Source organism: Xenopus laevis, chromosome 5S, assembly GCF_017654675.1.
Source record: "Xenopus laevis strain J_2021 chromosome 5S, Xenopus_laevis_v10.1, whole genome shotgun sequence".
NCBI lineage: Eukaryota > Metazoa > Chordata > Amphibia > Anura > Pipidae > Xenopus > Xenopus laevis.
The window spans coordinates 52,312,587-52,328,581 of NC_054380.1; the positions used below are offsets into that span (position 1 = coordinate 52,312,587).

General features: G+C 38.0%; 1 protein-coding gene across 1 annotated transcript in view; it reads left to right on the forward strand.

The window, feature by feature from the left end:
- Positions 1 to 7,463: 7,463 nt before the first annotated feature.
- Positions 7,464 to 15,995, forward strand: part of LOC108705607 (ribonuclease T2-like) — an 89,700-nt gene continuing 81,168 nt past the window's right edge. The window contains exons 1-2 of the mRNA XM_041564548.1: positions 7,464 to 7,606; positions 13,957 to 14,049. Coding sequence (XP_041420482.1) covers positions 7,596 to 7,606; positions 13,957 to 14,049 — 104 coding nt within the window. The 5' untranslated portion in view covers positions 7,464 to 7,595. The remainder of the gene's footprint in view (positions 7,607 to 13,956; positions 14,050 to 15,995) is intronic.

Genomic DNA, 15,995 nt, shown 5'->3' on the forward strand with positions numbered 1-15,995 from the left:
AGAACAACTTAGAGCAACCTTTCTGGATACCAGCTAACATCAGGGGAGGTAAGTGTTCTATCCCGTCCATGAAGCCACATATATTTAAACACGTTGTGGACAACTACAAATGTATAGGTAAATTGCACCTTAAGGAATATTTTTAAACACAAAACCAATGCCGCTACTCCGGAAGGGATTGGAATAAAAAATTTAAACTGCATAGTGACTTTGATCCAGGTACTGGTAATACCGCCCTGTGCACCTATTCCCACATGATTAATGAGATGATTGTGCATAACCCATAATCGATTTTTCACATCAACACATTCTGTTTTTTTCTCCCTCAGTACACATGTCTCTAAGGGATCAGTGGGCTGGAAGTCTCCACCTGTATCAACTTGCTCACACACTAGCACTTTACTCATTAAGTACCGGTTACATGTCTCCATTATTTGGGCAAACGCATCAGCAGACTGTTTAAAGGGGCACGTGTCAGTAGTATGACCTTGGTGCATGTTACAGGTTCTCTGTTCCACACAGCATCAGATTTGAACACACTCTCAGACAAGACATACATGGTGCAGGGCTTAGGCTTCACATCACCTATAAGACACTCCCTGGTTGAATCACAGTCACTAAGGGAATTTGCCTCCCTTTTCTTTAACCCTTCAGGGAGAAAAGCATTAATGCAGTTTTCACTCAAATCAGTCTCTTGCAGACACGCCTGCTCTGCATTCAGGTGTTCCCCACTATGAATTACCTCATTCACACACTCTAGGGTCACCCCTACACTTATTTTACCATGGATTTTACCTCACACCCCACAGTTACACTCTCATTAGTCACACCTGGACATTTGTCAGCAAAATTACAAATAACATTTTGCATATAACAGATATTATTAACCATGTGGCTTTATTGTCTCACATGCAGTGGTTTGTTTCCCCACAGCTCCCAGAAAAAGAGAAAGTATATTCCCAGAACAATTTCCTCAGTGTCACTGGCAACCACCAGTGAGTGGAAAACTGTCCCTTTTGTGGTTTCAAAAGTCACCCATACAGTTGGCTTAGGGTCCTCTTGCATATCTGGGACCTCCTGCAGTGGTAGAAAAAATAGCAGCAGTTCATGCCACTCCACAGACTCCGTGAACTTAGTGTCCAGTGTGACCCACAATCAAATCCCATTGACTTTTACTTCCACAGATGTTTCAATATTCCCTTTAAGAGATCCAGTGCACTCTGACTGGGCACTTACCTCTTTAACTCTGCCTTTAATTACATAGTCCCAGTCTTTTACCCTACCAGCATGCAGTTCCCTTTCCACAGTCCTGTAGGGCATCAAACTCCCTGGAACTGCTTGAGTAAACTTTGGCCAACCTTGCCAGACTGGGCTGAACTGACCCCAACATAACCTCCCTCCTTGGTATGTTGCACTTGTGCCAACCACTGGGGCTCCAACCTTTGGGTACCACTTCTTTGGAACAGGTTTCCTGGCTTGTATCTATCTGCAGTGGTCTCCTTTGCCACCTGCAAAGTCTCTCTCACTTCCTTTGCCATCTGTTGTAAATCCTTTTGTCGCTGTAAATTTAACTAAACCTCCACCCGTTCACCATATTTTTCTGCTCCTGTTGCTTTCCAATAGCACTCATAGCCACCTGCTGAACAGATGAAGCACACAGATTAGCAGCACCCATTGCCATATTCATCACAGGCTTACAGGCAATGTCTCGCGGGCTCATCAGCCCTTTAAACAGCTGTATGTCTTTTGATTGCTCCTTACTTGCCCGCATCCTTAACACCATATGTGACAATCTGGTAGCTTTCACGTGTAAATTCTGGGGTCCCTTACTAAACTGGGCCCCTTGTGGACAACCACAAAACAAACAATTGGCTCACCCCTGTATTTGCAGTACTCTTTTTAATAAAGTTCTGAGACTCCTGGCTTTTCTTCAGTCTCACTCAAGACTCTCTGACACTTGGTCAAGGGCTCCCTCCGCCCCTCTGGGAGTTCCTGACACAGGCAATATCCTTCTCTGAGAGACACACTATAATTCTCCAATTAAGTTTAAATACCTTTTCCACAGGACAGCTGATAGTGAGTTCCAATCTCTGGATTGGATTTGGGGAATGGAGTATCTGGCTACTACCAACTTTAAATAGAGACCGTATTATCTGTTTAACAACTCCCTTCCTGGAGCATATCTCGATCCATGGGTTGAAACTAAAGGCTCGAGTGAATTTTCTCACCTTTTCTTGGCCACTCTACCACAATATATATATATACACACACACACACACACACACACACACACACACACACACACACACACACACACACACACACACACACACACACACACACACACACACACACACACACACACACACACACACACACACACACACACACACACTCAAAGGACTTATGAAAACAAGGATTAATTTATAAGGTTGGAGCTATAATGGTACAAAACTACAGCGATTATCGGAGGGAGATTTTAAGACAATTTGGGGACAGTAATGCGTATCAACAATTACCGGGCGACCCAACATATACGTTTAAATAGGAAGTGCCCCATTATATATACACTTTCCAAAATACACAAACGTAGTACATCTCCCTCTGTCTGGCCTATTGTGAGTGTGAAGGGTTCTCTGTTACAACCTGTGGCAGAGTTTGTCGATTATCATCTGCAACCAGCGGTAATAAAGACACCTACTTATATTAGAGACACTGGAGACTTTTTGAATTAATTGCATGATGCTGCTCCTCTACCTTCCGATATACTGCTTGCTACTATGGATGTTTCTTCATTGTAAACTGTTATCCCCACAGAGGAAGATATTGACATTGTGAAACAAGCTCTTCTCAAACACCCAGACCATACCAGACCACAGACTGAATATTTATCAGATCTCTTACGGTTGTGTCTTACTTGAACTATTTTAAATTCAAACTCTGATATTTTTTACAGACCAGTGGGAGCAGCATGGGATCAAATGTGGCTCCAGCGTTTGTGAACTTGTACAAATATGTCAGACTACAAACAGAGGCACATTCCCCCTGTGTATGTTTCGTATATACACAGACTGTATCACTTCATAGACAATCTTTTCGTGTTATGGACAGGAACTAAAGAGCAATTTGAGACAATGTTACAGGAGTTGAATTCCTTACCCTATATGATTAGGTTCACAGCAACTATTGATACACAGCAAGTATCGTTTCTTGATGTAACCTTCACAGAAACAGATTTTATGACTACTACTTATAAGAAACAAACTGATCGAAATACATTACTGCATCATTCGCCACATCTATTGAGGAGTATTTCTTACTCACAAAAGATTCGGATGGTTAGGAATAACTCTGAATAATCAAATGCAGTAAAACAGATTGATGTTTAATTTCTCGGTTTTTACAGAGGGGATACGACCTGCAAGAACTACTGGCTTGTAAGGAAAGAGCTCTCGAACACACACAAGAAGAACTCCTGAACAGAGAAACTGATACCACCCCCCCCTGCTAATCGCACTTACCTTAAAATCAACGAGGGGTGTCCAGGGGGGGGCGATTGTTAGCACAGAGACCAAATGTGCTAGAAAAGCCGAATTTCTGGTTCCTGGTAACTTTAAGAACTGGAAATTCGGCTCTTACAGTTAACAAAAGTGGCCTTTTGCCGCCCTGGTAACTTCTGGGGAGATACTTGCAAGATCAGCACTCTCAGCCTCATGGCAGAAACGCCCCTGATAGTGGTAACAAAACCTCAAGTGAGAGACTGACATTTTTAACCATGTTTGCCCAGGATAGTAGACGTTTATCACGAGTGGTATATGTTATGTTTTGGTTAGCTGAGGATGAGTAGAGTATAAAAGTGCTTTATTAGAAGACTCTTGCAGTCATTACACAACAGTAACTTTAACTTTTAAGCTGTCCAGGAAGCATGCACAGTATAAGTCTGAGCACAGTGACATCTGCACAAACACCACATATTCCCCCTATAGTAGGAAAGCATTTTGGCAAATGTACTAAACAACAACAATGCATTTTAAAGCAATAATATACATTCTTCACATCACATAGTCCTTGGTCCATGCAGGTAGTTTTCTGATTCTCTCAGTACACCTTATGGGTTCACTTTCTTCAGGCCTATTGCAGTTGACATCAGGAGTAGGAAAATGTCCTTTATCAAATGGAGCTTCTCCAAAGTCATATCTAGCAGGAGCAAGATGACTTGTCTTCAGCTTAAGCGATGTCCACAATCTTAATCTTAATAGCAGCACAGCTGGGCCCGGGACGACTGACCCCCCCCTTTGCCCCCCTGATGGCCTACACACAGCACGGCAGCACCATAACAGGAGTGGAAGGGGCGGAGCCACAGTGGCAGAGAGGATGGAGGAGCGGTCCTAGAGCCCGCCGGATTCGTTGAAAGGAACCAGGAGCGGCCCATTTATAGAAAGTATACAGCAGCCCCTCGTGCTTCAGCTGAGAACCGGCATTAGTTGATGTTTAGTAGAGGCAAGTCTCTTGTGATCATGCATCCAGCTTTAGCCGTGGGCCTGGTGTTCTCGGGCTGCTGCAGTAATGTGGTGTTTTTAGAGCTCTTAGCCAGGTGAGGAAAAAAAGTTCGCTTTCTGGCTCATTCATTTTTTACTGCATCCAGCTTTAGCCGTGGGCCTGGTGTTCTCGGGCTGCTGCAGTAATGTGGTGTTTTTAGAGCTCTTAGCCAGGTGAGGAAAAAAAGTTCGCTTTCTGGCTCATTCATTTTTTACTGCAACCAGCAAGGTGTCCGTGTAAAACTGTACAGATAGATTGGGCAGGCGGGAGGTACGGTAATATATGAGGGGTGTGTTATGAGTCACTGATAGGCTTTGATAGGCGCCTACTCTGCCTACTTCCAGCCCTGTCCGTGGGGCACATGCGCAGTAGCGCAATCCCATGGACACAGGGACTGGACGCAGAGACACTTGGACTTTATTATATAGGATGGTGCTCTGTAGGCGAGAGCAGCATTAGGACACATTTAGACCATTAAAGGGAATCTTTTTGTGGCTTTGGCCTTAAAAGCTGGCCCGTTTGCACAGTAACAATCAAGCACAGGCAGTCTTGTGACTTAAGTGTGACATTAATTTTTCTGTGCTGACACTGACATCTACTCATTTGTAATGCCAATAGCTCTAATATAGTATTCCTTCTTAAAGTTTATTTTTTACCCAAGTTTAAATCCCATCTTTATTACATATGGGCTGTGTGTTAAGGATGATTTTTAATGATGCATGGTTGTCCCCATTAACTATACCACCCTTAAAACAAAAAAAATAAAATAATGTAATTGGGTTCCATGGCACTCCTTGTAACCAAATGCCAGGGGTCCCAGAAAAGATCAGCAGGTTGTGGCATTGTAATTGTTAAAGTCATTTGTGTTCATTGGTAGAAGTTTAACCTGGTCTCCTAGTGAAGATGTGAGGCGTCTGTGCTTTGTATTTAGTCAAGAGGTGCAGAGGCCGAGTCAAAGCTGCGATCTAGCACATGTTGGTCTGGGACCACTGGCAGTTGGTTACCAGGAATCCCATGGACCCAGGCCTGGACTGGGAGTCAAAATAGGCCCTGCAATTCCAAGTACGCAGAGGCCCAAACATCCCCCTACCAGCCCAAACAGTCCCCAACCAGCCCACTCTATGGTAACTTTCTATGGAACCATACAGCAGCCCCTCTGGCATTTGCCAGAACCCACAGATTGCCAGTCCGGGCCTGCATGGACCCAATCACATTTTGTTGATTTTTAGTGTTTTTCTTTTTTAATGTTTTATGTTCCAATCCAGGAAGAATGAAAAAGTGCCAAAGCGCCACTTACACACAAATTTTTTTTGAATTGTAATAGTTTCCCTTAAAGGGGTTATTCACCATCACCTTTTTCAGTTCAGTTGATATCAGATTGTTCACCAGAAATAAAGACTTTTTCCACTTAGTTTCGATTTGTGACTGGTTTTCTAATACTGAAGTTTTGTTTTTCACCTTCTAAATCAACTTGGGGGGGCACTGACTCTTTAACTGTTTTAAATTAATACATTTAGTTGATAAATTTGTAATCTTTGGTGAGCTGAATCTCTGAGTTTCACTAAAGGCAGCTGTTAGAATTGATACAATAGTTGCTAATATTCCACAGATACTGCTGAGAAATATATCAGCTAATTTGTATCAACTACATGTAGCAAATTGTAACAGTTCAGAATGTTCCTGGATCACTGAGCTGCCAGACTGAAACATCACAGACAGGAACATTAAACTTTAAATTTCAATTTTGGGAAAACAGCAAAAATAAAAGATGGAAAGCAATTGAAAAAAGTCTGTTTACAGTGAACATTCTGAAAACAGTAAAAAGTGTGAAAAAAACCCCTTTAAAAGAACTAGAAATTGTACAAATGATTATATATGTTTATATTGATGTTTATATTGTTATGTTCCTCTTTCTCCTCTGCTTTTTGCATTATGTTCTACCTTGTAGGTTTCATTTCCTTTACTCTTTTTTTTCTTCACTCAGCAATGGTGTAAATGTTTTGAAGAGGTTGTTCGCCTTCCAAAAACTTTTTTCAGTTGACCTGTTTTCTTAAAGAAACAGATGAAAGTTGTGTCTAGGACTGGCCATACCGGGGCCAGCTTTAATATATTACAATATATGTCCAAACAATCCCAGTTTTGTTTAAAGGGTAAGGCATTTTTTAGTGACTTAAAGCACAAAATGTTTCAATGTGCTAAATATATTGGATTGATTTTTTGGACAGACATAATATCAAAGGCTATTGTGATACTAAACTCTATAGTTAGTATAGGTATGGGTATATATAATTCATGTGAAAGTATGGAGGGGTGTGTATGGATGCTGTGTTTTCATTTGGAATGGTTGAACTTGATGGACTTTGTCTTTTTTCAACACAATTGAACTATGTAGCTATGTATAAATTTAAAAAAGTCCCCTAAATCCACGATTGCCTACCAAAGCAATACATTTGCTTATGATCATAAAAAATGATGAGTGCTTTTAAACAGGTGTTTGAACTCCAAGGTGACTTATACTATACTTATATTTTACAACAGGGAGAACGTTACCTTTAATCAACTGCCTTATTTTACTTCTTTGCATTGCCTCCTTATTGATTTTAAGATGTTGTACTGTGTTAGCCATTGAAAAAATGCAGAAAATGTAAAGTTTGGTGATACCTTTTATTGGCTAAATAAATAAGTAAAAATTGCAAGCTTTCGGAGCACCCAAGCCCCTTTGTATTTTGCTTGATGAAGGGGCCTGGGTGCTCTGAAAGCTTGCAATTTTACTTATTCAGCCAAGAAAAAGTATCACCAAACTTTATATTTTCCGTTTTACTGATGCATTTTTTGCAGCTACTCAAGCAGTTGTATTTCATCTAAGTAAACAGCAGGTGGCAGTGCAATGGAAGCTGGTGCAGGCTGCTGACAGGACGAAATAATATAAAGGAAGTAGCTTGGGTTTGTGGGTGGAAACAAGACAGTGTTTACCGATTAAACAACATTCTTACACAAAAAGTCTCCTTTTCGCTTGCTGGTACAGTTTTTCCCTTTATGATCTATTTTGTCCTCGGATGCTCAACAGGTAAGTGGGGAAACAAAGTAGTTGCTTTGGCACACTGACTGTATAATCAGGGTTGCTTAGCTTGATGGCGGTGGACTCACACTGAAACAATGAAAAGGGAAGTAAAACAAGAGGTATGCTGCCATTTAACTGCAGTTATTACACTATGAGCAGGAGTCTTATTTGTATTTAACAAAACTTGTGTGTGGGTTAAATTTAACTGCACATGTTTTGTAATGTGAGTGTATCTGCTGTCCCCCCCCCTAGTTTCTGCTGCATAGGAAGCTCTTCTGTTTCTTTTGTCTCACCAATAAATCCACAGAAAGCTACACATTACTGGGTATTTGGGCATCGTTCTATAGATGTTTCTTACGCCATCTACATTGTATTAAACTTTCATTTGACATGATGAAACTTTAAATATATAGATGTAGAGAGATACAGTAAGCAGCTCCTCTGGCAATCAGTATTATTGTCACTTATTCTAGACAACACTGTGGATTCAGTTAAGTTCCGCATTTAATGTTCCCTGTTTATTCAGAGATGGTGCTCTGTAGGCGAGAGCAGCATTAGGACATATTTTAGACCATTAAAGGGAATCTTTTTGTAGTTTTTCTTCTTAAAGTTAATGATTATTTTTTACCCAAGTTTAAATCCCATCTTTATTTTATATGGGCTGTGCGATAAGGATGATTTTTAATGATGCATGGATGTCCCCATTAACTATACCACCCTTAAAAAAAAAAATAATGTGATTGGGTTCCATGGCACTCCTTGTAACCAAATGCCAGGGGTCCCAGAAATGATCAGCAGGTTGTGGCATTGTAATTGTTAAAATTATTTGTGTTCATTGGTAGAAGTTTAACCTGGTCTCCTAGTAAAGATGTGAGGCGTCTGTGCTGTGTATTTAGCCAAGAGGTAAACAGGCCGAGTCAAAGCTGCGATCTAGCACATGTTGGCCTGGGACCACTGACAGTTGGTTTCAAGGAATCCCATGGACCCCAAACACATTTTGTTGATTTTTAGTGTTTTTATTTTTTAATGTTTTATGGGCTAACCCAGGAAGAATGAAAAAGTGCCAAAGCGCCACTTACACACAAAAAAGTTTTGAATTGTAATAGAGTTTCCCTTAAAGGGGTTATTCACCTTCACCTTTTTCAGTTCAGTCGATTTCAAATTGTTCACCAGAAATAAAAACTTTTTGCACTCACTGACTCTTTAATGCTTTAAATTTATACAATTAGTTGATAAATTTGTAATCTTTGGCCCTGCTGAGCAGAGTCTCGGAGTTTCATTAAAGGCAGCTGTTAGAATTGATGCAATAGTTGCTAATATTCCACAGATACTGCTGAGAAATATATCAGCTAATTTGTATTGACTACATGTAGCAAATTGTAACAGTTCAGAATGTCCCTGGATCACTTGGGCTGCCAGACTTAAACATCACAGAGAGGAACATTAAACTTTAAACTTCAATTTTGGGAACACAGCAAAAATAAAAGATGGAAAGCAATTGAAAAAAATCTATTTACAGTGAACAATCTGAAAACAGTAAAAAGTGTGAAAAAAGTGAACAACCTCTTTAAGAGACCTATAAGAGGCTTGGATGATTTTTTGGACAGACATTATATCAAAGGCTATTGTGATATTAAACTCTATAGTTAGTATAGGTATGGGTATATATAATTTATGTGAAAGTAGGGAGGGGCATGTGTATGGATACTGGGTTTTCATTTGGAATGGTTGAACTTGATGGACTTTGTCTTTTTTCAACCCGATTTAACTATGTAACTATGTATAAATTTAAAAAAGTCCCCTAAATCCATGATTGCCTACCAAAGCAATACATTTGCTTATGATCATAAAAAATGATGAGTGCTTATAAACAGGTGTTTGAACTCCAAGGTGACTTATACTATACTTATATTTTACAACAGGAAGAACGTTACCTTTAATCAACTGCCTTATTTTACTTCTTTGCATTGCCACCTTATTGATTTTAAAATGTTGTACTGTGTTAGCCATTGCAAAAATGCAGAAAATCTAAAGTTTGGTGATACCTTTTATTGGCTAAATAAATAAGTAAAAATTTCAAGCTTTCGGAGCACCCAAGCCCCTTTGTATTTAGCTTGATGAAGGGGCCTGGGTGCTCTGAAAGCTTGCAATTTTACTTATTCAGCCAAGAAAAAGTATCACCAAACTTTATATTTTCCGTTTCACTGATGCATTTTTTGCAGCTACTCAAGCAGTTGTATTTCATCTAAGTGAACAGCAGGGGGCAGTGCAATGGAAGCTGGAGGAGGCTGCTGACAGGACAAAATAATATAAAGGAAGTAGCTTGGGTTTGTGGGTGGAAACAAGACAGTGTATACCGATTAAACAACATTCTTACACAAAAAGTCTCCTTTTTGCTTGCTGCTACAGTTTTTCCCTTTATGATCTATTTTGTACTCGGAAGCTCAACAAGTAAATGGGGAAACAAAGTAGTCGCTTTGGCACACTGACTGTATAATCAGGATTGCTATGCTTGATGGGGGTGCAGTGGACTCACACTGAAACAAATGAAAAAGGGAAGTAAAACAAGAGGTATGCTGCTATTTAACTGCAGTTATTACACTATGAGCAGGAGTTTTATTTATATTTAACAAAACTTGTGTGTGGGTTAAATTTAACTGCACATGTTTTGTAATTTGAGTGTATCTGCTTCCCCCCCCCCCTAGTTTCTGCTTTATAGGAAGCTCTTCTGTTTCTTTTGTCTCAGCAATAAATCCACAGAAAGCTACACATTACTGGGTATTTGGGCATCGTTCTATAGATGTTTCTAATGCCATCTTCATTGTATTAAACTTTCATTTGACATTATGAAACTTTGTGGCTTTGGCCTTAAAAGCTGGCCCGTGTGCACAGTAACAATCAAGCACAGGCAGTCTTGTGACTTTTAAGTGTGACATTAATTTTTCTGTGCTGACATCTACTCATTTGTAATGCCACGGCTCCAATATAGTTTTCCTTCTTAAAGTTAATGATTATTTTTTTTACCCAAGTTTAAATCCCATCTTTATTTTATATGGGCTGTGCGATAAGGATGATTTTTTAATGATGCATGGATGTCCCCATTAACTATACCACCCTTAAAACAAAAAAAATAAAATAATGTGATTGGGTTCCATGGCACTCCTTGTAACCAAATGCCAGGGGTCCCAGAAATGATCAGCAGGTTGTGGCATTGTAATTGTTAAAATCATTTGTGTTCATTGGTAGAAGTTTAACCTGGTCTCCTAGTGAAGATGTGAGGCGTCTGTGCTGTGTATTAACCAAGAGGTGCAGAGGCCGAGTCAAAGCTGCGAACTAGCACATGTTGGCCTGGGACCACTGGCAGTTGGTTTCAAGGAATCCCATGGACCCCAATCACATTTTGTTGCTTTTTAGTGTTTTTCTTTTTTAATGTTTTATGGGCTAACCCAGGAAGAATGAAAAAGTGCCAAAGCGCCACTTACACACAAAAAAGTTTTGAATTGTAATAGAGTTTCCCTTAAAGGGGTTATTCACCATCACCTTTTTCAGTTCAGTTGATTTCAGATTGTTCACCAGAAATAAAGACTTTTTCCACTTACTTTCGATTTGTGACTGATTTTCTAATACTGAAGTTTCATTTTTCACCTTTAAAATCAACTGGGGGGGGGTCACTGACTCTTTATTGCTTTAAATTGATACATTTAGTTGATAAATTTGTAATCTTTGTACCTGCTGAGCTGAATCTCTGAGTTTTATTAAAGGAACAGTTCAGTGTGAAAATAAAAACTGTGTAAATAAATAGGCTGTGCAAAATAAAAAATGTTTCTAATATAGTAAGTTAGCCAAAAATGTAATATATAAAAGCTGGAGTGAACAGATGTCTAATAAAACAGCCAGAATCCAACTTCCTGCTTTTCAGCTCTATAACTCTGAGTTAGTCAGCGACTTGAAGGGGGGCCACATGGTACATTTCTGTTCAGTGAGTTTGTAATTGACTCTCAGCATTCAGCTCAGATTCAAAAGCAACAGATATGACCCATGTGGCCCCCACTCAAGTTTCTGATTGGTTACTGCTTGGTAACAAGGGTAACCAGTCAGTGTAAACCAAGAGAGCTGAAAAGCAGGAAGTAGTGTTGTAGCTGTTATATTACACATCAAGTCACTCCAGCCTTTATACATTACATTTTTGGCTAACTAACTATATTAGAAACATTTTTTATTTTGCACAGCCTATTTACCCAGTTTTTATTTTTACACTGAACAATTCCTTTAAAGGCAGCTGTTAGAATTGATACAAAAGTTGCTAATATTCCACGGATACTGCTGAGAAATATATCAGTTAATTTGTATCAACTACATGTAGCAAATTGTAACAGTTCAGAATGTTCCTGGATCACTGAGCTGCCAGACTGAAACATCACAGACAGGAACATTAAACTTTAAACTTCAATTCTGGGAAAACAGCAAAAAATAAAAGATGGAAAGCAATTGAAAAAAGTCTGTTTACAGTGAACAATCTGAAAACAGTAAAAAGTGTGAAAAAAAACCCTTTAAGAGAACTAGAAATTGTACAAATGTTTATATATGTTCATATTGTTATGTTCCTCTTTCTCCTCTGCTTTTTGCATTATGTTCTACCTTGTAGGTTTAATTTCCTTTACTCTTTTTTTTCTTCACCAAGCAATGGTATAAATGTTTTGAAGGGGATGTTCCCCTTCCAAAAACTTTTTTCAGTTGACCTGTTTTCTTAAAGAATCAGATGAAAGTTGAGAGTAGGACTGGCCATACCAGGGATGACATTGGCATAGTTGGACATCTTAAATATATTACAATATATGGCCAAACAATACCAGTTCTGTTTAAAGGGTAGGGCATTTTTTAGTGACTTAAGGCACAAAATGTTTCAATGTGTTAAATATATTGATAATGGGTTGAGTGCAGAGGTACTTTTGTATTTGTCTGGATGAATTTTGTGTTCACTGCCTCATTGCACCAACACCTAATGTTTTTTAAAATTTGTGGTGAGCACAACTTTACCTTGTTTTTTTATATATAAAACACTTTCACACTCTACAGCTCACACGATACAGCTCACACACGCTGTGCACTTATTTGCTTTTTAAAATTCTTTCTTGGCTGTATTTCGATAAATGGTGGTTAGTTCATATAGTGTCTGATCTCTGACCTCCCTTTAAAAATTCTGTTAGTGTTTTTATTGCACTTTGATATTTCGTTACAAATTATTCATTTTTATTGAATTTATATACATAGCTGTTGGTTTATTGTTAAAACTTTCATCGCACAGCAATTAAACTGAAACTTTGATCATCACAATGGAATATAAATTGCTGATTATTTGGATTTTTGTGATGATGTTGCATTCTGCATTGTTCTTAACCCCTTGTTTTTACTCATAACACATCTGTGTGCAATATTTGATGCTGTAAACCCATACATACTGGGAATCAAGTTGTTTGGAAGAGCTCTGGCATTCATATTTCTGTCTTAGGTAACATGGCTTTTAAACATTTTTAAATAAATTAGCTTGTTGAAAGTTTTTGTTTGTTGTTTTAAAAGTGTCCTCCAGATATACAATTTGTTTTTGTATAGAAAATGTAACTCTATGAAAAGTTTCCATTATATATTAATGAAACTATACACTTAATTTGTATTAATGACAGTACCTATGCTACTATTTACATTTTCTGCACTCCTGACTGTTACTTCTGAAACATTGTTGCAAGCCAGATGATTAGTAGACACTTGTTGCATTGTTTTTAAACGTCAAAACCAGAGATCAGAAATTAATAAACAATTGCTGCTTTTATGTGCAAGTTCATTGAAAAATAACCTTAAAAAATTATTTTCATTAATGTATATAAGAAAATTCCCACTTGAAAGTTTATTATTATTAATAATTATTAATGGACTTCTGAATGCAGACGTATGTTATATCCTACTTTACATTTTTTCTAAACAGAATTCCATAATTATTAAAAATGTTTGGACTAATAATAAAATCAGTTTCAAAAATACTGTGTGCCATGAAGAGATATACTGTATGGGGGAATGCAATAAAAGTCACAAAGAGCAAAACAATTTGCACAAATAAGTTAATTATAATACTCTTCCTTAAACTGTTATTGCATTGCGAATTTTAATTGCGCATTTCAAATTTTAATTGTGCATTGCCCACTTTTAAGAATTGTTTGAAGGGGCCATAATCTATTGGAGCAAACATAAGTTTTTCAGTAAGAAGTTTTATTACATTCACTGCGCACTTTTAACATTGCGAATATTTTTCCGTTACCAACTTTTATTACATTCTCACACTAAGGATTTGTTTATTGATTTAGGTTCTCAGCTATGGTGCGATGCCTTCGACATTTGACTGTCTTGGTAGCATTGGTGGCTATTCATTATGGCTTTACATATGAACCAAAGTTAAGGTATGTATGTTCTGCCCATACTTTATTTATATACTGTACTTTACTCCTGTACTTTATTCCTTAATATGTTTAACTGCAATTATTACTGCAGTTGGCTACACCTTAATGAAGAATGTGCACAGTTTAATATTTGTATTGAAAGAGGTCAATAAAAACATCAGGAACTTAAAACTCCTTTACAATTATGAAAGAATTATCAGTATGCTTCTTTGGTTTTTGGAGACAGCAGCCCAGTTGTAGAACATCATAATGTTTAAATGTCCTTCATAATGTATATGTTTTTAGTTGTGCTTTATGGATTGTGCAGCCTAGAATGACTACAATTCAGACTGAATTAGTTACTGCCATTGATTCCAGTTTGTCCCTTCTTGTGCATTGCTATCACTACATTTCAGAAACTTTTGGTTTGCAATATAATAGGAAATCACTTTTGAAATGCTTTGATCCAGCAAGCTGCTCCATCATTAATATGGGGAGGTTGGAGCAAAGTATATATATAGTATGTTGCATTTATTCATGTAGGGGGTTATTTATTAACGTCTGAATGCCAAAATCTTGAAAAAATCAAGGTTTTTTTTTACTATGAAATCCAAATTTTTAGTGGAAAAAAAACAACATTTTTCGAGATTAATTATACCTCTAGGATGGAAAAAGTCTGAATCCAATAATCCAGCATCTCAGACATTCAGAGGTTGTATATAAGTCAATGGGAGAGGTCCCTATCCTATTTGGAAGTTTCTATGGTCTGTGCTGAAAATTAGCCTGAAAATTCGAAAAAGTCTGTCTTTTTGTGAAAAAAAACAAAAAAACATATGATCCAGATTTTTGCTAGATTTTATCGAGTTTGCCCCAATCCAATAAAATTGTGCTTTTTTTTATTAATAAATAATATTTATTAATAATATGATTCTAGTTTGCTCAGACTTTTTAATTTATGTATGGATTTTGATAAAAAAAAGGCCCATAGGGTTTCAGACCATGGGGTATATTTATCAAAGAGTGAAGTTAGAGATTGGCACGGTCTACTAGCGTGAAATATCGCCTCTCTCCATGGGATTTTTAAAGGTGTATTTATCAAATGGTGAACTTTCACTTTCACCCTGTGATAAATATGCCTTTAAAAATCCCATAGAAATTAATGGAGGTGGCGGAGATCTCTAACGTCACTCTTTGATAAATAAACCGCCAAATGTGGGCCTTTAGCTAATGTGCATGTACATTTGAAAGTTAAGACCTACCCCTTTAGTAGAGGAGGTTCTTTAACAGTAACCATGGGAGGCTTTTCACTAAGGCTAGCCTTCCCAAAGCCTGGCTGAAAAAAAAATATTCAAAAGAAGAAAAAAAATAAAATGGAAAAAAAGGGCTTTACTTCTTTTTTTTCCCACACTCAAGATGTAAATCCTGGTACAGCCTCAAGAGAATTGGCTAGGCTGGTGGAAGAAATTTGAAGCTTCCAGTAGCCTAACCAATCCCCTAGTGCACTTTGAGGGGAAAAACGCTAATGTTTAGTCTGTGACTGCTACCATAATTAGCTGTTCCTGTTCCTGGGCTATGTGTGTCAGGGCCAGCACCCAGGTTCCCTTTATTCCTTTACTTTAATTTCCTTCTGCCCCTTTTCCCACCAGCCTGGAAACAGTAAAAAAAAATTAGTAGAGCATGCATATCAAGTTAAGGGAACATTCAGGGGCAGATATATTAAGGGTCGAATATCGAGGGTTAATTAACCCTAGATATTTGACTGGGGAATTAAAATCCTTCGACTTCGAATATCTTCAAATAGTTTGATCGCACGATCGAAGGAATAATCGTTATATCAAACGATTAAATACTTTGAATCGAACAATTCGAAGGATTTTAATCCATCGATGGAAGGATTATCCTTCGACCAAAAAAAGATAGCCAAGCCTATGGGGACCTTCCCCATAGGCTAACATTGAGTTCGGTAG